This window comes from Scomber scombrus, chromosome 16 (assembly GCF_963691925.1).
Source record: "Scomber scombrus chromosome 16, fScoSco1.1, whole genome shotgun sequence".
Lineage (NCBI taxonomy): Eukaryota > Metazoa > Chordata > Actinopteri > Scombriformes > Scombridae > Scomber > Scomber scombrus.
Genome location: NC_084985.1, coordinates 16,278,259 through 16,301,329, shown reverse-complemented (window position 1 = coordinate 16,301,329; position 23,071 = coordinate 16,278,259). Strand labels below are relative to the sequence as shown.

The 23,071-nt window shown below is 41.3% G+C and overlaps 1 protein-coding gene across 4 annotated transcripts; it reads right to left on the bottom strand.

Annotated features, from left to right (window-relative positions):
* Positions 1-5,856: 5,856 nt before the first annotated feature.
* On the bottom strand, positions 5,857-22,369 carry pdcd6ip (programmed cell death 6 interacting protein). 4 transcript variants are annotated; one of them, XM_062435730.1, is made up of 18 exons: positions 22,078-22,369; positions 18,917-18,971; positions 18,753-18,822; positions 17,900-18,027; positions 16,382-16,535; positions 15,644-15,744; positions 12,645-12,776; positions 12,244-12,466; positions 11,390-11,513; positions 10,903-11,080; positions 9,846-9,957; positions 9,553-9,722; positions 8,867-9,115; positions 8,442-8,576; positions 8,192-8,286; positions 7,775-7,892; positions 7,482-7,690; positions 5,857-7,036 (listed from the first exon to the last, which is right to left on the bottom strand). In XM_062435730.1, exons 1-18 carry the CDS (start codon positions 22,281-22,283, stop codon positions 6,844-6,846), a joined length of 2,652 nt encoding a protein of 883 aa, XP_062291714.1. In that variant the 5' UTR covers positions 22,284-22,369; the 3' UTR covers positions 5,857-6,843. The 4 variants fall into 4 exon arrangements, with proteins under 4 accessions (XP_062291714.1, XP_062291715.1, XP_062291716.1 ...); XM_062435731.1 differs by having other exon boundaries at positions 7,482-7,687; XM_062435732.1 differs by having other exon boundaries at positions 12,645-12,761.
* Between the last annotated feature and the right edge of the window lie 702 nt (positions 22,370-23,071).

Genomic DNA, 23,071 nt, shown 5'->3' with positions numbered 1-23,071 from the left:
AATCTTGAATTTAAAAGCTACATATTAGCACTTTAAAGGCAATTAATGGGCAAAGGAGGATGAGGAAGTGGCTGTTATGGTCTACTGTCGTGCAATAATTACGCCTGCTGACTCAAAATGAAAAGATCTTGTTAGATTTCTGATGTAAGGAATAATAAGTTTGCTGGTTTGAACAGGAACGGGGACACAGAGAGTACACAAAGCCTCTCTGGTCTTACATCATCAACCAGACTTTCAGCTGTCACTGAGAGCTGATGACTAAATGTCATAGAAACAAACATGTGCTGCCTCTCACACACTCACACACACATACTCACACACACATACTCACACACACATACTCACATACTCTCTCTCTCACACACACACACACACACACACACACACACACACACACACACACACACACACACACACACACACACACACACACACACACACACACACACACACACACACACACACACACAGGATGAGAAAGTAAAACACAGGAAGGAAAGAGGCAGTGAGACTGATAAGAGTCCATAGAGGACCTCTGGACAGTCAACAGTGAGATGAGTCAATACTGTAGTAATACTGTGGTGCAGTGCAGCATACCTGGAGGGCTCAGACCTGTTGATGCAATCACTGGTGGATGTCTCGAGTTTTTCTCTTTGCTCCCATCTGTCTCTTCTTCACTTGGTTGTCAACCTCCCTCGCAGCCCCCGATCCCATCTCCAACAACTCCTGCCTTCCTCTCCTCTCCTCTCCTCTTCCCACATTATGTATATTGCTGGATAAAGAAAACGCCAGTTCTGCAAAAGTCAGTTCTTGGAGATGGGAGGGAAAAAAAAGTCATACAGTCATGGTTTCTTTTGCACTTGTGTGAATCTATCGTTTTGATTTAATCTCAAAATCCTTATCTTTTATTACTAAAAGCCTGCATCAAGATTCATCACGGCCCTGTCGAGGCTCACTCAGCATGTCATAATCAATTTTAGCTCAAGTATAAAAAAACAAACAGGTTGACATTTGAGAGATTTTTGTCAGACACCGGTGTCAAACTTTCATTCTGGCTCCATATTTTTCCTCCATCCATCTTCTTTCTTCCATACACATACAGTACATCCTCCTCCTCCTCTGCTTCCCCATCCTGAGGAACTCAATCTTTTCCCTCCCTCCTTCCTTCCACACCTTCTTTATTTCTTCCTTCCTTCTAATGATCATTTCCTCCATTTATCATTCCCTCTTTCACTGCATCCTCACTCTCATCCTGTATCATTGACCTGGTAGCCTCTGAGCCTGTTCTCTCAGCCGTGGGCATCATGACCATAAGCTGAGTCGCAAGGCTATTTATATTTGTTCCTAATGAGGTGAGATTTCTCTCCGCCATAGCAACGGTCTCTATGGATACCCTGCACTTGGATACCAGATCCCATCCTGTTTTAAATGTCTTATTATGGGCTGCGCCTTCCCCTGTGTATCGTAGCCTAATTAATTCTGAATTATCGCCCTTTCGCTGTGTGAATGGTGCAGAAATACCTTCAAATTACCACCAAGTTTACATCAAAAATACAGATTAGAGTTCCACTGGTCAATTTGCAGCATCAAGTAGATCAAAATTAAAGCATGCAACCTGATGCACATCTCAGTTTTTGAAACTGTCATCTCGTGCAACAAGCAGAAGGGAGTAGAGACCTCTACAGGTGCTCTCATTATTTGATGTGAAACACACAGGGGAGGAGTATCTGTCTTGTGTGCGGTACAGGAGGCTGATGGGTGCGCTATCAGGTCTGAGCCAAGTGAGGAACCAGTTGCAGCGCAAGACCCAGGCAGCCGAGCTAAGATCATTAGGGGAGCTCTCTGCGACTGGGGTCACACAGGTGTTGAGAGCCGCCGGCTCATTTCCTGCCACAAAGCGAGACAAGCCATCAATAAAGCGGCAGAGCAACTTCTTGAGAAGCCACAGTGGTGAGAACACATACTTAATACTGTATACACACACATATATGTACAGCCTCTGTGTCTTTGTATTTACAGTAAGACTTGGAAATGTTCCCTGCTTTCTCCTGGTGACAGACGCTCTGAGACAGCTGCGTGCACATGTACTCACACAGGTACACACACACCCTGACAGGTGCTGCATTGTTATGGCATGTCCAACTCTGGCAGCTTGTTTTCCTCAGACCTCTCACCCTGTGTGATGACTCCGAGACGGGGGAGATGAAAGGAGAGGCAGGGAAAGAGGGAGGAGAGGAGTAGAGGACTCTGACAGGAGGAGACCGCAGGCTTGAGATAGCTTGAGCGTAAGAAGGTTAAGTAAATCTTATCATTAATGGTATGTTAAGAAATTGCTTTGACCTCTGCTTGCCTGTCTGCATATGTATGTGTGTGTACTGTATGTGTCTGGCCTTTGTCCCACCATGAAGCAGGTGGCAGCAATGACGTCGGTCTTCTTCCCAGCAGCACACACACACACACACACACACACACACACACACACACACACACACACACACACACACACACACACACACACACACACAAACACACACACACACACACACACACACACACACACACACACACACACACACACAAACACACACACACTTTCTCTCTTCTGCTCTGTGCTCTCCGGTGTCAGTCCCACTAGATCCTATCGTGCTTGAAATTCACTCATCATATCGGGTGGCCTCACTGTGCTGCTTGCTGACACAAGTGTGTGCATGCATGCAAAGACACCCACACATCGGGAACACAGCGCAATGGACTGACTTGATTATACAAGCGGAGCAGCTCAACCTGACAGAGGAACAAGCACCAAAAAGGAAACACGAAAAGAATATAAAAGGCTTATTTGCCCGTGTTGTATAAGCATGTTTCATCTTCCCACTCTCGCCTACCCTCACCCACACAGGTTAGATCCAATAGCTAGTGCCAGGCCTCTCTATCTTGCAACACAAACATCTCTGTGTGAAGGAATATTGCAGTCGAGTTCTTTTTCATAATCTCTTCCCTCTACACCCACACATGCACAGAGTGAGGGGGTGAGAGGGAGACGGGGGTAAAAAGGAGAGCTGGTAAAAGAATGAAATGAAAAGAGAAGAGGTGAGGGGGGGCGGAGAGGAAGAGAGAGAGGAGTGCTCATGAGAGCCAGGAGGTAGTTGTTATAGTAACTGTGTCTCTATACCTGTCAATCAGTGCTATTTCAAGCATCTCGCTTCTATGGGGGGGAAAAAAGCACATACCAGGGCCAGAGGGCTGTTTCACTGAGGCAAAATTATCAACCAACGCACATCACAATGATACTGGCACCTTGAGCGCTGATAGACTGATCAAATTAACACCATAAGTGAGATTTCAGCAGTATGTCATTCTTCTCACATTTTTTACTTCACAGCAAACTTAACTGGATGAAAACAACGCAGAAAGTAAAATGACAGACAGAACATATGCACACTTTGCTGCACTGTTAGTCATAATCACGTTGTTCTTTCCGATTATTCCAAAATAAATAATGACTAAAAACGGATATATTAGAGCAGAGCTTCCCAGCCTGTTTTGTCTGATGCACTCAAGTATCTTCTCGTTGACACCACTCGCCTCATTTATCCATTAAACCGGATGATATACAACATATTCAGTTAGGTATATATTGTTTCAATATTGCTAATTTGGACTTTCAATGTTAAGTCAGTTTGGCCTGTTTTTATAGTAGCTATTACCACTCCAAACTGGACATTAAAACAATTTATTTATTACTTTTTATCTATTTCAACCAGTCGAATTTAGTTGCGTCTATTGGAACGTACTGGGCAGAAATGGAAATTAATACTAATATGTATGTTTTAATTAGTGTCTAATCACCTAAAAATAAGAACTGTTGTGTTTTCATTACCTTAGGATGAGCCCTTTATATCTGTATAGGGAGAGTCTTCCTGTGATATAGCACCGCCATGTTTCTAGAGTAGTCCAGATCTGACAAAGCAAACACTGGCGCTACAGAGAGACTTTCATGTTATTCGTGGCCACCATAGATTCTCCTGCATGTTTGCAAGGGAAGAGGATGGTGGTGTGGGATAAATCCTAGTACTTTAATACCATTACCATGGTTGAATTTGCTAAAAGAAATAGATCCATTAATTTCAGTTAACTAATAAACTGTTTATTCCATTTAGTTATTTGAACTGTTCAACAACATTTTTAGTTATCTATTTTAGTTATCCATTACTTGTAGATACTACTCCAACAGTTTATCCATTACTTTTAGTTTATGTTAAATAGCTATTTGAACTGTTTAAATGTATTTTAGCTGGCTAGTTCAAGTATTATCCTTTTTTCTTTGTTGGCTAACTGTTCATTTAGATTCCCTTCCTAATTAGTTTTCTCACTCACAACACGTGTTCAGGTGTTAACGCTAACTCAATATGTGGGGATATATTTTTGAATAATAATTTCAATTGTTTTTAATTAATTGAGCCACTCCACAATCTTTTCCACATGCCCCCTGGCAACTGCACAAGCACAGCTTGGAAAATATGTTTGCTTAATCAAGTATGTCTGTGTAATTATCAACATCATAGCCAAAGAAAACCATCGATTCAGCCTTGTTGCGGACCAACACATGGTGAGGAGGAGAGAAAAGCGGTGAGAGAAAAGAGTGGGGGAGAAAGAATAGTGTGAGCACCAATATGGCTGAGTGCTGAGTTTGGGAGCCATTAGGCAGAAGGTAATTAATACCTGTCACTGCAGTGCTCTGCTAGCTGCCTTTATTCTGTTTCAGACCAATTAAAATATGACACTCCTCCGGTGGAGAACGTCTTGTTAAAAATAAGCACCTGAGACGCACAGACACCTTTGATAAACACATCCAGAGCTACAATTGGCTTTGGCAGCGACGGCATGCTGTATAGATAGATAGCGAGGGAGAGAAGCATGGCAGTGTGTATGTGTTATGTCACTTCCAGTAGGAAATGTGAGATGTTAGATCTGATTAAAAGTGTGTATTCTTCTTTGTGAGTTTGTCTCACCAGCACACACACACTGGAGAGTGACGTGATGTTATGCGACGTTTATGAGCCGAGAGATACTGACCAGTGAAGACATCTCACTGTCAACGATTTGTGGCTTGGACAGCAAGGACAGAGGAGCCGAGGTAGAGAGGGATAGAAAAAAAAATGGAGAGAGCAGCTGATGATATAAAAAAACCAGGTGGTATACAGAAAAAGCTTAGGAGCAAAGGAAAATGTGATGAAGAGGGTCTGATAGGAAGGGGAAATAAGGGATAGGAGATTGCTGGGAGAAAATGAAGTGAAATATGGTGGGTTTTTTTAAAGAGTTGAGTTGATAGGAACTCGAGAAGACAGATTAGACGGAGAGAAGAGAGGGGAAAATGGAAAGAGGTGGAGTGATGGATGCAGGCAGGGGACCAGCAGCTCTCTGCCAACATCTCCATGCATCCTTCCAGACATCACACTGTGCTGCCATCTGCCTCCCTGCCACACACACACAGGAGATATGCAAAATCATTAGCGTCTCCTGACACTGAATAAATATCTGGGGATGAAATCTGTCTGTGGAGAAATCACCTGTGGGGAAATATGATTGGATGAGATCACAACCTCACTGGAACATAATTTGCATGCCATCTAAATGGGATCTGCCCCCAATGCTCAAAAGGTCAAAAGGCGTCCGATTAGTTGGATGGGACGACTTACTCCCTGATTGGCTGAAAGGAACAACAACGGCAGGTGAACTGCTGCTCAGCTGCTGCTCCCTCTCTGAGCTGTAGGACTGCCCTCTTCTGGCTGGTTTACAAATCTCCACAGTTTGATAGAGACGGAAAACATGCACAGATTCAACATTTAAGACAAATTCTGGCTGGCAGTTGTTCTTTTTAATCGCATTAGAGCTGAGGAATAAAAATAAACACAAATAGCATGAGAGTGCAGCACACAGAGTGTTTCGGTTAACCACTTACAGAGTCTTATTTATACATATATATACTGTATATATAATAGAACCATATCTCCCACTTTTACAGCCTCTGATTGTAACACAGAAATATACCAACATTCCCTGGGTGAGAGAGAAAAGAGCAAAAAGAGAAAGAGAGAAGAACTCTCAACAGTCATCATCTACATTAGAAAACCTACAAGCCATTCGTTTTTATAGGTTTATACATCAGCGAGGCATCAGTATTCATTACAAAAATAGGAATATCATTGATAAAGAAGCACTGGGGGTTGATTGGGTGGTGGGGGTGAGGTTGAGGATGTGGCTGTGCCCTCTCATCAGTGGCGTGATTAGTAATGACCACTCGTCCACCCACCCAACACACACACACACACCCAAACCAGGTAAACAAGAGAGATATCCTGGGATTCAGTGCGCCTCCATGAGTCTTATACAGCAGTCTAGCCCAGACTAAGAGTCAGTTATCAAAGGAAACCAGTTAGGGTTTAAATTAAACAATAAACAAAACCTTTAGAAAATGAGTACATAAAAAATAACCTTACAGGCTAAAAAGGAGGGGGGTTAGTGCATCAATGAAAGTTGAGATAGTGTAAGAAAAGTGCCGTTATAATCCAGAAAAGATGAGCTAAGATGAAAGGGTAGGGTGAGATGGAAAGGAGGTGAAAGAATAAAGGATGGCAAAGTAATAAAAGGTTTCAGAGAGAAGTGCAAAACAGCTCTGCAGTCACCCATCACTGGGGTTTCAATTGCTGCTATTAGTGAGAGAAAAAAGAAAAAGAAAGGATGATCAGGGAAAAAAGCTGATGGAGATGAAGTGTTATTGCTGGGGCTATTCTTTATTTGGTGTTAACATGTGAGAGGAGGAAAAGGGGATGGAGTGAAGAGTTATTGCTGAGGGTAATAGGGCTGATGCTGGGGTGGCTGCTGGGGGTACCCAGGATAGGGTTGTCCGCCCGGGGGGGCTGCTGGGTATCCTCCTTGTCCTGGAGTCCCCTGGTAGGGCATGTAGGGCATGTTGGGCATGTTGTACTGGCCGTAAGCAGCATAGGGATTGTAGCCCATAGGCATCTGGAAGTACCTGCATGGAGAGCACGAAAGAGAAATGTGTGAGCGACTTTAATTATTTCAACTGGCACATGTTAAAGGAATAGTTCGTCATTTTGGAAAACACGGTTTTTCACTTTGTTGCACAAGGTTCAGTGAGAAGATTGATACCACTGTCATCTCTGTGTGTTAACTACAGTATGGAAACAACAGGCGTTAATGAAGTAACTCCAACCAGCTACAACTTGTTTTTTTTACACTTCAGGTTATGTTGAAATATACCTTTAATACAAGTAATTTCTGGCTGATATTGAACAGACACATTTTACTTTTGCTCGCATACAACGCAAAGCTTCTATAAAAAGGAGCAGTGCAAAGTAATCATGATACAAGTAATCCTCAGAGAATCTGTCCACTCTTTCCTGACATCATTATACAAAGTTATGTGGGTCAAACTCTACTAAGAAATGGAAACTCACCCTGGGTAGCCCTGATAGGTGGGGTACGGTGGTCCCTGAGCCTGGGTAGGTGGGGCCACAGGTGGTGGGTTGCTGCTGGGTGGGCCAGTGGCTGGCGCATTAGCAGGCATGGTGGAGGCTGCCTGTGGGGTAACAGTGGGTGGAGGGGGTCTGGCTGGGGGCTGGGGCTTTGCCTGGGGCTGCTGCTGGGCTTGTTGAGGCGGCTGCTGCTGGAAGGCAGAGAGCGACAGATCAGTGAACAACCAATAGCATCGCATCAATGTTTTTTTTTTGCTTTGTGACCGGCTGCTTACAAATACAGTCCTGGGTGCAGGTGTGGGGCCGGCAGCGGGGGCCGCTGGGGTGCTCTGATAGGCGGGGACGTTGAAGGATGGAGCACTGGGCTCTCGGGCGATACTCTGCTGCAGCTCTCTGGAAACAAGGATTCAAACATTACACAAAGTTCCTCTGTATTTAGGCCCCTGTAGGTCACATCTCATCTGCCTCTGCTGCTGCTCACAGTCATCCATCACAATCTAAATATCACATTCTTACACAACAACACATCTTGAAACTAATGCTGGAGTTGAGTGTTAAAACATTAAAATTAGACAACAAACTAGAAACAAATCTGCAAGACAAACTGCTGATTGTCCTACTTTTACCTCCCACAAAACATACAAAAACAATTAAACACAGAAAAGAGGATTTCTTTTAATAACCAGACATACTTAAGTAGTTCATCCCGCTCTGTCTTGCGAGCGAAAACGATGTCGCTGCATTTGTTCTGGAACTTAAGCAGGATTTCTGTCAAGTCGTTGTAGAACTAAGGAGCGAGGAACAAAAAGGGGGACAAAAATAAATCACTGTGCTTGCAAACCACCTTGGTGCACAAAAAAACAAAAAACAAAACAAATAGAAGTTGGAAGTTTTCTGACAACATATGCATTACTTAGGTACAGCACAGTGCTGAGTGAGTACCTTAGTGCCTTCACGCAGGTTGCTGCTGATCTCGACGTAGCTGTCATGGGCTGAAGCCAGCTTCTTCAGTACCTCCTCCCTCTGGTTGGTCTCTGTGTTGGACTGCTTCAGACTGCTGAACTCCTGGTGAGATGTCTGGAAGAAGACAGTGAAGAGCTTAACCTCTGACACCTCTTATAGGTATATTTATGCACCAGAGGAAACTATAACGTATGAGTGTGTATGAATATATCTGTGTTTTACTCACTCTTTGAAATTTAAAGCCACCTAATGTGTTAACTGCTCTCATGTGTTTTTTGTTTAATAAAGTCAATGAGTCATTAATCCAATGAGCAAATACGCACACAAGACCTTGTTAATTAGTCTCTTTCAAAACTCGTCTATCTTGCTGCACCATTAATATTCATAATCTTCCCAAACTTTACCTGAACTTGTCCCAGCAGATCTTCCTGCATGCGGAGGCTGGTCTGTACCCGCTGGTTGTAGGCGCCGTACAACTGGTCGAGCTGGGAAAGTGACAGCTGCTCCTCGTTGATGGCCCCATCCTGGGCAAGCGCCGTCAGGAAGGTGGTGGACATGTCAAAGGTCACAGCCTTCACCTCTCCCTCCAGACTCTCCCTCTCCTTCTTAATCTCATCCAACTGTGCCAGCTGGGCACGCAGCACGTTCACTACCTGTGTTGAAGATGGGAACGGACCAGAAAGGTTTGTTCTGGAGACTGACACACATGCGCACACACACACACACACCCTTAATCTTATAACACCTACAATATACTCCACACCTTTTCATTTATCACTTTACCATGACTGCAGTATAGCTGTGCATTTCTGTCTCGCTCCTCAACAGTTTTGCTTGCTTGGTTATTTAAGTTCCCCAGTGAAACACAATGCAAAGTCAGCAAACCAAATGAAAAATGGAGCTACCTTGGGGAGGAGGGACATAAAGCACAATGTCCACTGGGTTTTTCTGTACAGCTGGAGTTTATGTTTATGTGGAACACAAAATATCTTGACGCTTAGCCTCAATGCAAAAACTAACCATAACAATTACGTTTTATATTAACTGGCCAGTAATGAAGATATTATGTCAACAACACCGGGAGACAAACCTCGCTGCCCTGCAGTGTTTTGGTGGGGTTGGCGGAGGGGATGGCGGCATTGAGCTCGTTCTCTGGTTTACATAGCAGGGCGATCATGTCACAGTGGGTGCTGTAGCGTTCTTTTACCACCTGGTCGGCCTGCACTGCCTTGTCTAAAATGTTGCGGAAGTTAGCACCCTCTGTGGGAGAGGAAGGAGACAAAGACAAGAAGAAGAAATTGTGAAAATTACATGGAGATAAATTAAATGAACAAAAACAATGACGAATTAAGGAAAATAATCACGTTTTCATAGTGTGCGTACCTGCGCGAAGCGGCTTGTACAGGTCTCCAGATGGGGTTCTGTTCCAGCGCTGGTTAAACTTGGTTCTCAGCTCGTTGTCGGTCGTCTCCTCATCATCCAGCATCTTCAGAGACTAATGGGACGGACACATACAAGCATATTGAAGGCACTCAGCTTAGGTAATACAAACACCTTAACAACAGACAGTAGATAAACTTTTATTAGAAATGAATAGCTTTAGCCGTGTTGGTGTGTATGACCTGCCTTTTGAAGACCTTCAGGGTACAATTACTCATTGTTTTCTGTTATTTACATTAGTTTGGTCTTAAAATGTAATGTTATAATCTATAATGAAAAAGTCATGATTAAGAGTTTGCATTTAAAAGAAAAAAATATATCCAGAAACCAGCTGTTAAATAATATATGGTCTGCTTTTGGACATCAGATATACTTTTCTCTTTTGTTCTTTTCAGTTGCAGTTATAGTTCTTTGTCTTTTTACATCAGGACCGACTACTTTTTTTAGGGGGGGGGGGGGGGGACATTATGGTTTTCTACTCTGCCAACACACTTGGAAGCAGATTGTGTTTAATGTTTTTATTCCCGTCTGTTTTGTTTGTTTCTCAGCAAGATGTCTAAAAAAATGGATTGGCTGAAGTTGGTGGACAGACAGTCCTTGGCCCAAAGATCACTGGATTAGATTTCAGTGATGATCCTGATCTGGGATTTCCGCCATTAGGGATGATTATGAATTATTGGTATTCATGTGTTGGTTGCAGTAAAAAAAAAAAGTCCAAATACTCAGGACATCCAAGTCAGCTGCTATACAGCATTAGACTCATATGCTAATTTGTCAAGAAAGAAAAGCCATATGACAAACAAGCTGTTACAGAGTTTGTAGTTCTGCAAGTCCCTTCAATTACTTCTTTGAGCAGCTTTAGGATACGATTTAGCAGTAAAGTCAGAGGTTACAGTAATGTCGGTACAGGCAGCGGTTAAACCAATGGATACATGATCTGTACGTGTAGTAACACATCCATCATTAAGTGTGTTTCTGTCCATCTCAATCCACCACTGACCTCATCCAGGATCTCTCTGTTGCGGGTCAGTAGCTCAGGCAGGTCTCTGATTAGCTGCTCGATGGTCTGCAGTCCTCCTAGTTGCACAATGGATCGGGCCTTCTCAGCAATGGATTGTGGGATAGAGTCTCCGGACAGATCCTCCAGAGCAGCTGGCAGGTTCAGGGATGCCAACACCCTGAATAGATAAGTCATCTGTTAAATAGTATGATCTCTCCACACAGTAACTTCATCATCTAAGTCAATTTTATGTCTGACTATAAAAAGTTTATTTTGACATGACAATTTTGGTACTGACTATTGAAAATAGTCTACACAAACTACACAAAATACATAAGTACTTTTATTGTCTTAATGGTAACTGGTACACCATTATGTAATGAATTTTTAATAAACTCATTACCGGCACAGAGACACAAGAACTCATGGTCTGCACACTGGAAGACTACGACACAGCAGCATATAGATACACAGCGTAACAGCGTACCCGTTGCAGAGATTGGTGGCCTCCCTCATCGTTCCCACCAGTCTGTTAATGGTCTCAGTTTTCCTCTGCGTGTAGATGCTCATGGACTGCTGCACTGCCATGGGCACCATCTTCTCAAACAAGTCTGAAGAGACAAGAACAACATGACCTGCTGGTTTGTAACACAGATAAAATCCCATCAACAGTAACTGATTCTCTAAAAAAATGAGTTTTAGGTCATATTGTTTAAGAATGGGTGATTCTGGGATTGCGTTCAAGAAAACTTAAATGGAAGACATGAACTGGATGGCTGCTGTCTTTCATTTAATGTTTTGTGATTGGAATTTTCTGATTTTATAAGTTCTCAGCTCACAGGTCATTTTTACAATGATAAGGGTGTTTGTCATACAACAGCTGATGATAGCAAAACATTAGGTATTAGATGTGTGTTAAATTGATTTAATGTACTGATGAAGTCGCTGCACATACGTTTTGTTAGCTATACATTTATGTTATATTTCTGAAGAAATAGCAACTATGTTCCTACAAATTATCACATGAAATTTAAGTTTGGAAAGCTACCCTGAAGACAATCTGACAATTAAGCCAACTGCATGCAAAAATGGGCTAGACGTGCTCAGGTGTTGAGGAATGCAAGTTTTGAACATCTCTTTTTAAGCTCTTCTTTTCATTCCTCACACAACGACTGTCACTTTTCGCGTGTTCACCCAAGTGCGACATGAATGAATGTTTTTGAGGAGAACCTGTCTGTGTACTCTTAGAGGGCGATCAGTGAAGCAGCCAGGAGAAGGCTGACTGCAGACTTAAATGTCTCCAATTGTCTTGACATTCAGTTGAGAGTCTGTGTATCGTACCTGTGAATTTTTGGCTGATTGGAGGCGTGATGACAGTAGCTTTGACCAGCGCCGCCTTGCCGATATGCTCCAAGTCCTTGACCTCAGGCACTCGATCGTGGTAGATAAAGTCATTGTCTTTTTTAGCTGCGGTGAGGGCACGATTGATCTTGTCACTCAGGTCCTTAACGCTAACGTACTCATCGTAACGAGATGCCACCGTCTTCACTAGCTCTGCTGCATGCTGGAGGGATCAACAGAAAGAAAAAAGGTTTATTTTGATTCAAGTCAATTCTTTTGAATATTGAACAATGCATTAGAGATATGTACTTATTCTACTGATGATAAATTGTATCATCACTTGTAGATGGGACAGATGAATTGTTCTTACTATCTGACAGTTTGGGACAGAAGTCGCGTACCTGCAGGCGAGCGATCTCCTCTCCGAAGCGCTTCTTCTGCTTGGCCAGGACACTCTGGTGGAGCTCGGCGTTGGCCTGCATGATGCAGTGCTTGGCCGCCAGCACCGGAAGAACTTCCTGAAAATAAAAATACTGACCAGGGAGAGGCAACCACAGAGCAACACGCAGACACGCAAACAGATATATACACGCACACGCACGATGGCAAGGCAAACCACACAATGGCAGACACACACCAGCGAGGTCAAATCAGGAATGACATCATGAAAGCCAATCACGTGCAGGTGCAAGCAGTCAGAGGTGTGCAAAAACAACACAAGTGTACACACACACACACACACACACACACACACACACACACACACACACACACACACACACACACACACACACACACACACACACACACACACACACACACACACACACACACACCAAATGCCAATACCACCACCAACACCACGAGGGATGCAGAAAGAAAGGAAGACAACGAGAGAGAAAACAGAACAGGCCATGAGTGTTTAACCTCTCAGAAAAAGCTGCTACACCTTCATCAAACGTCCCACAGCGTGTGCGTGTGTGTGAGAAGGTGAGTGTCTATGTTTGACTTTGATTTCAAGCATTAAGATGACACAGAGATGTTTTTGCATGTAGAGCTGTTATCAGTGGGGAGATGCTTGTGTATATTTATGATGAGAATGTGAGACCAAGACTGAGTTGCACCAGTTATCCATAAATTCAACCCTAAAGTTTGTGTGTTAAGTCAGGTTGCACCATCAAAACTTCAGGAATCTCTTCAACTTTAGAAATGTGGTTGCTAATATTTACAGTTTCCAAAACTAACAATTTCAGGGGGACATACCATGTATTAAAACTACCTGACAAATCTTCTTAAAAGTAGGTGTTTCTATTATTTATTCATATATGCATGTCAAAAAACAGTGAAAAAATTCTCCCTTTCTCAGAGCCTGCAGTAATGTTTTCCAAAACATTTAAATGACAAAAAAAAACGCGATTGAAATGAATGATATAATTCATAGAAAAGCACTGAATCCTCTTATGTACAAAGATGGAAATAAAAAGGTTTTTACCTAAAAAAATCTAAAAAGTTGTTGACTAACTTTGAGTCAATTAACCAATTAATTGTCAGCTCTGATGCATCCATGGAGAAATGTGTGTGTCAGAGCAGGTGATGTAGTTTACAATCAAAGTGAAATAAAGGTTATTAAGAATTATTTTATCATTTAGTTTACAGTTTTTGAAAATTTAAAAGGTATTTTCATATTTTTGTGAAATCTCATCATTATTTAAAGAGCATTTTTTCCAACATGCCAGGTGAGATGTGTCAACTACATCCCACATTACCTCCAACATCTCACCTGGCAGTTAGCAGATATTTAGTAAAAGCTACACTCTACATAACCCTAACCCTTTTGTTTGGTGAAACCTGTTTTAATACAATGATGCTTACATCTCAACTTTGTGAACGCTTACATTATGACTCTGAATTTACAAACAGCCGGTGCAACCGACTCCAGTGGCTAAAGTTACTTATTTCCTGCTAATTAATCTTAAAATATGTGTGTGTGTGTGTGTGTGTGTGTGTGTGTGTGTGTGTGTGTGTGTGTGTGTGTGTGTGTGTGTGTGTGTGTGTCACAATGTTAGACAGATCAGTAAGTGCTTCAGATGTCCATGATTAGATGATAAGAAACCAACCAGAATGCAACAAGGTCAAAACTGCAGTTAAGTAGTAACCAACCAATCAGAGTGAAAACAGGATGGAAATGGACCAATGAGGACAGAGAAAGGTTGTGATGTGGACAGTCCTACAACCTGAGTATCACTCTTCAGGCTGTTGGTCTGTCACTTAGCATCTGAGAAGCTAAGCTGTGGTTTAGGACGGGTTCAGTTTAACCAAAGCATGCAGCTGTGTGCTAAACTGGACCTGACTGCTCTCATAAAACACGCAGTAGTTAAGATGAAACTTCACAGCTAACGCAGGTGTTCATATGAACGCAACATTATAATAGTCTGTTTAACTGTCTGACTTCTGTTAGTAGATTGAAAAAGTCTCATTTTTAGTTTTTTCTAATTTGCCATCATTGGTGAAATGAACCAAAATGTATGACGTCTAGACATTCATAACTTTAATAACCATAACCACAAACAATCCTGAGTTGTCCTGGAAATAAATCTGTTTTACCCTAAATTCTGTTTCCGGTTCTCTGTAGCAGAAATCAGTACGCTAAAATAATTCCGCTGTATATCCCGTTATAGGCTGTAATCTTTGCCTTCATCTCCTCTTTCCTTGATTATTACAGTCCATTATCAGACCAGCCGATGATTTGCAGAATACAGCAGCAAGGTCACATTCCTCCATCCCTTCAGCTGGATTACACTGACTCCCTGTAGAATTCATTTTAAGATATTAAAGTTACTTAAAGTCCTCCATAGATTTACTCTGCACCGAGGTCCTTCAAGTCTGGCAACTAAATGCAGTTAAAAATTCCACATTCTGTCATTTTATAATTTAGCCTGCATCTGAAATAGTTTTATATTGACAGCTCTAAATAAATGATTGTCAAAATTGCTCAGCTTTGATTATTTCCAGGATGGTTGCATGTATTTAATATTGCACTTACACTTGTTACTGATTGTATTTAACTTTATACTAACATACTAAAGATCAGAGTTATACAGACCTTCCCCTAAACCTCGCCAGCAGCTGGTTGAAGTTAAACCATGACAGTGTGATTTTGTTAAAGCAGAAACAGATTTAAACTCGCCCTAAACCTTCAGCTGCAGTGAAGCTAATGACAGAGCAACAAGTTCAAGTTGATTTCCCACAAATGCACGCATACAAAAACGCACACGTTAAATCATACAGAATCTTTCAGCACACTTGACACATGGCTGGCTGTGAATGTGTTTGTTGCCGTCTTGTGTAAAACCCGAGCAGTTTTCAGGTTAGTATTTAACTCTGTGTGTCCTTCACATACCTTGGGAAGGTTGTCTTTGTACTGGCATTGCTTGAAGGCGTCGCCGTAGAAATCTGCTGCCTGATTGGCCAGCTTTGCGATGACGGCATCTTTCATCTTATCTATTGGTTGAAAAAGACGCTTTCAAAGTCGTGCAGGAAGCGAAGAATACACATGAAAAGAACAAGAAGTTATGAGAAGTTGTGTTTTTACATGCCACACATAAAGTGAACAGGCTTTCTGCGGTTTGCTGACTGATTACTGACATTTGGTCAAATATTCAAACACATCAGACGCTACATAACAGCAGAGATTCATTTAATTAAGTGTGACAACAAGCTTACAATAAAAAAAGTCATTCTCTCAGCAGAATATATAGGTCTACTTTTTTTTTTTTTTTTTTTTTTTTTTAAATGGGAACTGTTTTGTTTAAGAAGTAACTCTTAAAACAAAACTGGGACAGCAGCTGCGAGCAACCTGGATCAAAAACTGCCAACTGCCGTCACTACAAATGAATCTAGCAGCAAAGGTGAGTGTGTAATTAAAGTTGCAGTTTATTTTAAGTACAGTTACCTACTTTCTTTACATCTGCAAGACCAAATGTCCCAAAACACTCAAACATGTCTGACACATTACTGAGCAAAAGACTAATTAGCCCATGTGTGTGAAGACATAACAAAATATAAAACAGAGATAAATCATAGTGTAGTGCACTGAAAAGTCTGGACTTGAACTGCTTGGGTGATTTTCCTCTGGTACCTGAGGTGGCTTTGAGGAAGAAGACCTCCTGAGCCTGAGCCAGCATGATGAGGCTCAGGGTGCCGACAGTCTCGGGGGAGATGTCCATGGTGGGCTCTCTGTTCAGAGCTGACAGCACTGTGTCCTTAATGTGGCCGAACGCTCCGCTGGCCAGCTAGATATACAGAGTAGTTAAAGAGAGGTTAGGCACTTGTACAGAGATTGATTTTTTTACATAACCAGAATTTTGACTCTATTTGAAAACAGCTCTCCAGCCCTCACTGAACATCCCTGACCATCAACGTCCACCGAGTTCAGCTGCTGGAAACTTTCAGCTACTATTCTAATTAGTGAGCCGATGTCCACTGGATGCACGAGCGCTTAAACATTATTTCTCTGCACCACAATCTTTATGAGGCCTGCTGAAGCTTGCATCTCAGTGTGAAATTCACTTGTAAATGTATAGAAGTGCCTCTTTTCACTGACAATAAAATAACTAATGATGCATGTTTGATCTTCACATACACTACTAATCGAAAGTTTTACAACACCATGATTTTTCCAGCTTTTATTGAAATGTATGTAGTTTAATGTCTCAATGTACAAACAAGATAAAAAAAATAACTTGAATCTTTTTGTTCAATTAAATTAAATACAGGTTTTAGATAAAACAGCTAAACATACATTCTTTCTACAATGGAAATCAAATATTGTTCTTCCCAACACTTTCACCCTTCTGTCCAGTTCACCTCTAATCTGACGTAGCCAGGAGGGATGTTTTGGGTCATTATCTTGCTCCAGGATGAACCCAGAGTGTACTGCATGGCTCTGCAAAATGCTGTGGTGGCCCTTTAGGTCCAGGGTGACAGTCACTCTGTGCAAGTCACCAACTCTGGATCCATCATACTTTGTCATCCCTGTTTTTATGAAGATAGATGGTTTGCAAGGAATCAACTAAACTTGGGACCTATAGGAAATGTTTACATCGAATTTTAAAGCTTTGTTTACTTCCATTACTGCAGAAAAGCAACAGGCTGTTAATCCATTACTTGATCCCCAAAAATTGTACATAATTTTTCAGTTTTTGGGAACCTAAACATTTTTTGGCCTCTGGTAGTTTATACATAACTATGTACAATTTATTCACTAGACTTGAACTGCTTGAATATAAAAACTGGAAAAACTGGTCTAAAACTTTTTACTGGTAGCGTAGATAAAATCAAACAAGTTTTTCTTGTTTGTTTGTTTCTCTGATGTCTGCGATGCAGGAGAATGCTGATATGATTTTCCTTCTGTGAAATACTAAATACAGGTAATACAGGTGCTAAATAAATATAAGATGGCAAGCTGCGTAGAGTAAATCAAGCAATTAAAAGTACCTGTCCTCACATCAGTAATAAATGAGCTGCACATGTGTATTCAGTATATGTGAAGAATAACACCTCTAAACAATACTGAAAAACATCTAAACCTCGACAGATGTGACATCCATGGTAGTGACTGAGCTGTTACTGCAGGACTGTGAGGTAGTACCCCCACCTGATAGTATTTGGCTGAAGTCTTCAGTCCTTCATCGTTGTCCAGGTTCTGCTCAGAAGCAATCTGACTGGCCAGTGCTGCTGCGTTGAACAACACACACGTCTTCTCGTACCCCAAACTGGCCAAAGCTACGACACACAAGGGTAAAGAAAATCTTATTGATACGGATTTGAACTTTAGAGCTATTTAGTTTCTTTTCAGGGACAACCTGAACTATGGAATAATACTCTTTCACAGGATTACAGAGTTTGTGGCATTAAGATTGGTTTTAATTTATTTCCCACAGCTAGAAAGTGAAGGCAGCATGTACAGAGGACAGAGTGACATCTATCTTTCACCACTTGGATACATTGTTGAATATCGCCTGCTTTCTTTCATTGTTGATGCAGCTGTTTGTGTGGGGTTGGAATTTTTCTCCTGTCAACATTTTCTACTGTTTAATGCTACATTTTTCTCGCCCAGAGTACACTGGGGGAAAAAAATCGCACTGTCATGAGCTCCCACAAATCAGCGCAGAGGACAAACGGTTCAAGTGTGAACAGAATGAATGTGAAGACACAACAAGCAGCCACTAATAGCAAGCTTAAGAAGTTTTCTTTTTATTTTTATTTCACGTGGATTTGAGACATTTTATAGCACATCTGTTAATACCTTACTGAGCATGACACATACTTATGTTACAACAAACAGTGTCATGTCTTTTTCTCTTACACACATACATCTTCAGACCCTTTATGAAACCTTGTCAGGCCTGTTTCTGGACACAAAGTAAAAAAGGGAGCTAATAAGAGCTATAATGTTTAGTTTAACATTATGTGAGCCCTCAACGTATTTAATAAGATGCTGCACTTACCGAGCTTGACCGAGCCACCGAACAGTGATCCTTTATCAAAAGCGTCCTTCCATGTAAAGGTTAGGCAGAGCTGCGTAAAAAAAAAGAGACGCTTTGTGTTGAAGTTCTTTATGTTCGGGAACTAAAGTCAAACCCGCAAACATGTGTGCTGTCCAATCATTTACCTGGTTTTCTGAAAAGGGAAACTTGGGCTCCACAGCGCACAATTGGTCGTAGTATCTGAAAAAAGAAAGATATGACAGGCTTGAAACTGTGTTTTCTTATGAGAGCAAACCCTAAAAACACTTGCTCTAAAGGTTTGGTTAAAGTTAGTTTAAGTCATATTCTTTATTGACAAGAGAGATTATTTAATATAGGTCCAATAAACAACAACAGAAAAGGCTGAACAGTAAATCATAGTTGAGAAACTCTGTCAAGAGGTAGTTATTATTATGACATAACTGCATATCAGTGGTTTGAGGAAGCTGTTATTTCAGAGACACTTGACAATGAGTCAGGAAAAAAATATCAGGACATGCCAGCAAACTGCATGACTTACTGACTTACTGACTGACACACACACACACACACACACACACACACACACACACACACACACACACACACACACACACACACACACACACACACACACACACACACACACACACACACACACACACACACACACACACACACACACACACACACACACACACACACACACAGCTGACAGTCCTCAGCTTTTCATCCTTATCAGTGATGTGGAAAAGTCTATTATTAGAAATGACAACATGCAAAGGGGGCCGGTTAGGGAATCCCCTGATATCAGTTCATCAACCTTGCTTTTCCTGTGACAAAAGACTGAAGTACAAACATACATGTAAACAAAGACTGGCTTCATATGAAAAACTATGCTCATATATCACAGTTCACCACCAACTAAGATTGAGGGACAAAGGACGCAGAGGAAAGCTGAGATGAGGTATGCCTTCTGGTAAATGTCCTAAACAAAACAATGGTTACCATGGCAGCACAATAGCTGTGTGTCTGCGCGCCCGTGAAAAGGATAGGGCCCGTCGCCCTGGCTACCTGGCACATGGCTAACAGGCGACATGAAGAGAGCCAAGGAGCGAGAGTTAGCATTGGCAACTCATTCTGCACAGACATGCTAGCTCTCACATCTCTCCTAAACCATCACAAGCGTCCACAAGCACAATTTCTAAACAAAACAGCTCTAGTCTCTATAAATATGTAAGACAATAACTTTGCATATAATTGAACTGAAGTAGTGATTTAAAAATGGGCAAATGTTTCAGATTCAAAGAGAAATCTTCAGTTTTCAGTATTTTTTTAAAAACTTTTGTCCAGTGTTGAAACTGTTGACAACAGGATAAACTGATGTCTCCTGTTTCAGTAGTTGTGATTATTAACCACTAACGTGCAACATTTATCACAGGTAGTGTGTCTTGGAAAATCATCACAGTCAATCTATTGTGCTAAAGGAAAGCAAATGCCTTTGATTGCTCAATGTTTGGCTGCCTCTCTAGCTGTCAGCAGCTCGTGTCTAATGAGACCAAGCTTGGCAGGACACTTCCACTTTGCACTGCGGACAGAAAGTAGCTCACAGTGGAGAACGGCAAATCTGCAAATGCATACCTGGCTAATCACTTAACCTGGACAATCCCTGTGCATTGAATGACTCATGAGTCAACAAAGACTAAAATGAGAGCGCGAGCAAAGTCCACCCGTGTACTGTATGTGACCTCTGATGAGAGCACACTGGCTAATAATAGGTGACACAGCATTGGTATGGTTTTCTTATGTGACTTTACAGATACAAGGCAGGCTAACTCAGTTCAGGCCTAAGTGACCAAGAAGGCTGAATAACTACATAAGAGTAAGTAAATACACGATTTGGGACAGAGAGGAACTTTGTTTCATCCCATTTCCATCACAGTTCCTCTATGCAAAGTGACTGGCACTGTGACAATCTTTAGCTCTTTACATTATGTGAATAAATGCATCAGCAATGTTTTATACAGCCAGGCCAGTCAGCCTTGAACATAAAATCCAGCTAGAGATTACATTATGGTCTCCTCTTCAGCTTTTATCGCCATGTGTTTTTCTGGCTTCTGCTTCTCAAACATACACTTGTCAACATTTATCATGTTATCTGTGATTTCTGATATGAAAAGCAGTGGCTCTCTTCCCCTGGATGTCGGATCATGCGGCTGCCAGTGAACTGAAGGCTTCCGCTGTGTGTGCAGACCTGAATGTGAATGAAATCTGACTGACAGGAGAGCTCACTGTGCTTTCTCACTGTGCTGTGTGGACATATACGTAATGTAACTGTCTGCTAACGAGCCCGAATGTGTCTGTGAGCAGATTTTTAGGCTGATAATTCTGGGTATATACAAAACAAATTCCTATTAATGTTATTATATTAAGCTCAGAATCAGGATGAGTTAACTAATGATCAGTCTTCCATTAAAAAAACTGGTGCTGATTGATTGATTGTTGGTTCTGGTGGATGACCGTTAGATTCATTCATCCATCACATTTTTCACACATATTATAAATCCATTATAGTTTTGTTATAATATTCCATACTGTATTTCTGTAATTTTCCTTTCTTGTTTTTATCCTGTACACACAATTTATGTCTGTCATGGGAGAAGGATCCCTCCTCTGGTGCTCTTCCTGAAGTTTTCATTTTTTTCTCTGTTTAAGGTTTTTTAAAGAGTTTTTCCTCATTCAAATTGAGGGTCTAAGGACACAGGATGTCAATGTTAAATAAATAAAGACACAGGATGTTGTTTTGCAGTACGGATATTAAACCCCCTTGAGACAGATTTGTAGTAATGGGCTATACAAATACAATTGACTTGACCAATCCAGGTTTTAAGTCACTATAGATGTTTTTTTAGTGAGCCTATGTTTAATGTGTGTTTCCCCCTGCAGTCAATACAATTTAAATTGGACGCTGAAACTTAAAATTGAAAGCTAAACTACAAACTTTGAGTCAGGATTTCCCATGGCTAATGATCATACATAACTCGTCTAGCATGGCTTATTTTATCTCATAAAGACCTGACAATTAGGTTAAACAATTTAACAAGCACTGTTTGGATTATCTACTGAAGTAAACTCTGCATAAATGAAGCATGAGTCAGTTATGATGATGGGAAATGCCTTCTAGCTCCCAATGTTAGCAGCTAAAGGCTAACACATCTGGGTGCGGCAGATACCGAGCAAACTCAGCGCCATATGTAAAGACAGTTGCCACGGGTGTTATTAACATGGCAGCCGATTCATGTGTGTTATAAAAGATGTTTTTTTTCACCTGAGCAGCACCTCCAAGGAGCTCTCGTGTTTGTCCAGCGGCCTTCCCAGCGCGTTCTTGCGGAGCTTGTTCAGCTCCTCCACGGAACGGATATACTCCGCCTGCTCCTCGGCAACTGGATACGAGGCTGTGACAAACTTCGACAGCGGTTTCACCAGATCCACCTCTGAGGACTTTTTTAACGGGACTGAAATAAACGTCGCCATTTCGGCCCGTAAAGAAACGATATATATTCAATCAGAAGAAACCTCGATCTGCGACCAACGAACACAAACAACAGCCAGCGATTCACTTCCTGGTGGAACGTCAAATTACGTCATGGAGAACGGAGCCGCGCAGCGCGCAGGCGCAGTATCGGCTTAATGAGAAACCACAAGTACTGTTGTGGTAGTAAGATGACAATACTAATAATACTAATAATACTACTGCTACTACTAATACTACTACTACTTATAATAATAATAATAAAATAATAATAATAATACAAATAATGATTATTATTTTTGATTCATAGTGAAACTCACAGTATTACAGTATACGATAAGATAAGATGTATCTTTATTGATCCTCCTTGGGAGAAATTCTAATTGACACAGCAGTACAGTATAGGGTGAAAGAGGGGTGAAAAACTATTAAATGTCATATTTAATTTTTTTGTTTTATTCACTGTCCTGTGTTTTTATGTTTGCAACACAGAGTAGCAATTTTAATTTTATTGTTTATTGTTTACAATGACAATAAAGGCAATCTACCTATCTACATAGAGCACACAATATAAAGAGCCTGGAAACACAGCCTTGGGGTTGTATGCCTCTACCAGCCAGTTAGGTTTCAGTTTACATTCATGTCTAACCAGACTCATATCTGTAGTGAAGACTTTGAATTCATTTAATAAAAGGTATTAAGTGTATTTTCCTTGTATGTGTTCATGTTTGACCAATAAAGCTGATTCTGATACAACAAAAAGTTGTAACCATGACAGTAAATGATTCTT

Bases quoted from the DNA above. Each gene is read 5' to 3' on its own strand.
- pdcd6ip (XM_062435730.1), bottom strand. From the start codon at position 22,283: ATGGCGACGTTTATTTCAGTCCCGTTAAAAAAGTCCTCAGAGGTGGAT. The intron at 9,723-9,845 runs GTACGCACACTA...CCTCTCCCACAG, and splicing joins GTACAAGCCGCTTCGCGCAG to AGGGTGCTAACTTCCGCAAC. The intron at 8,577-8,866 runs GTAAAGTTTGGG...GTCTTCTTCCAG, and splicing joins ATCTGCTGGGACAAGTTCAG to ACATCTCACCAGGAGTTCAG.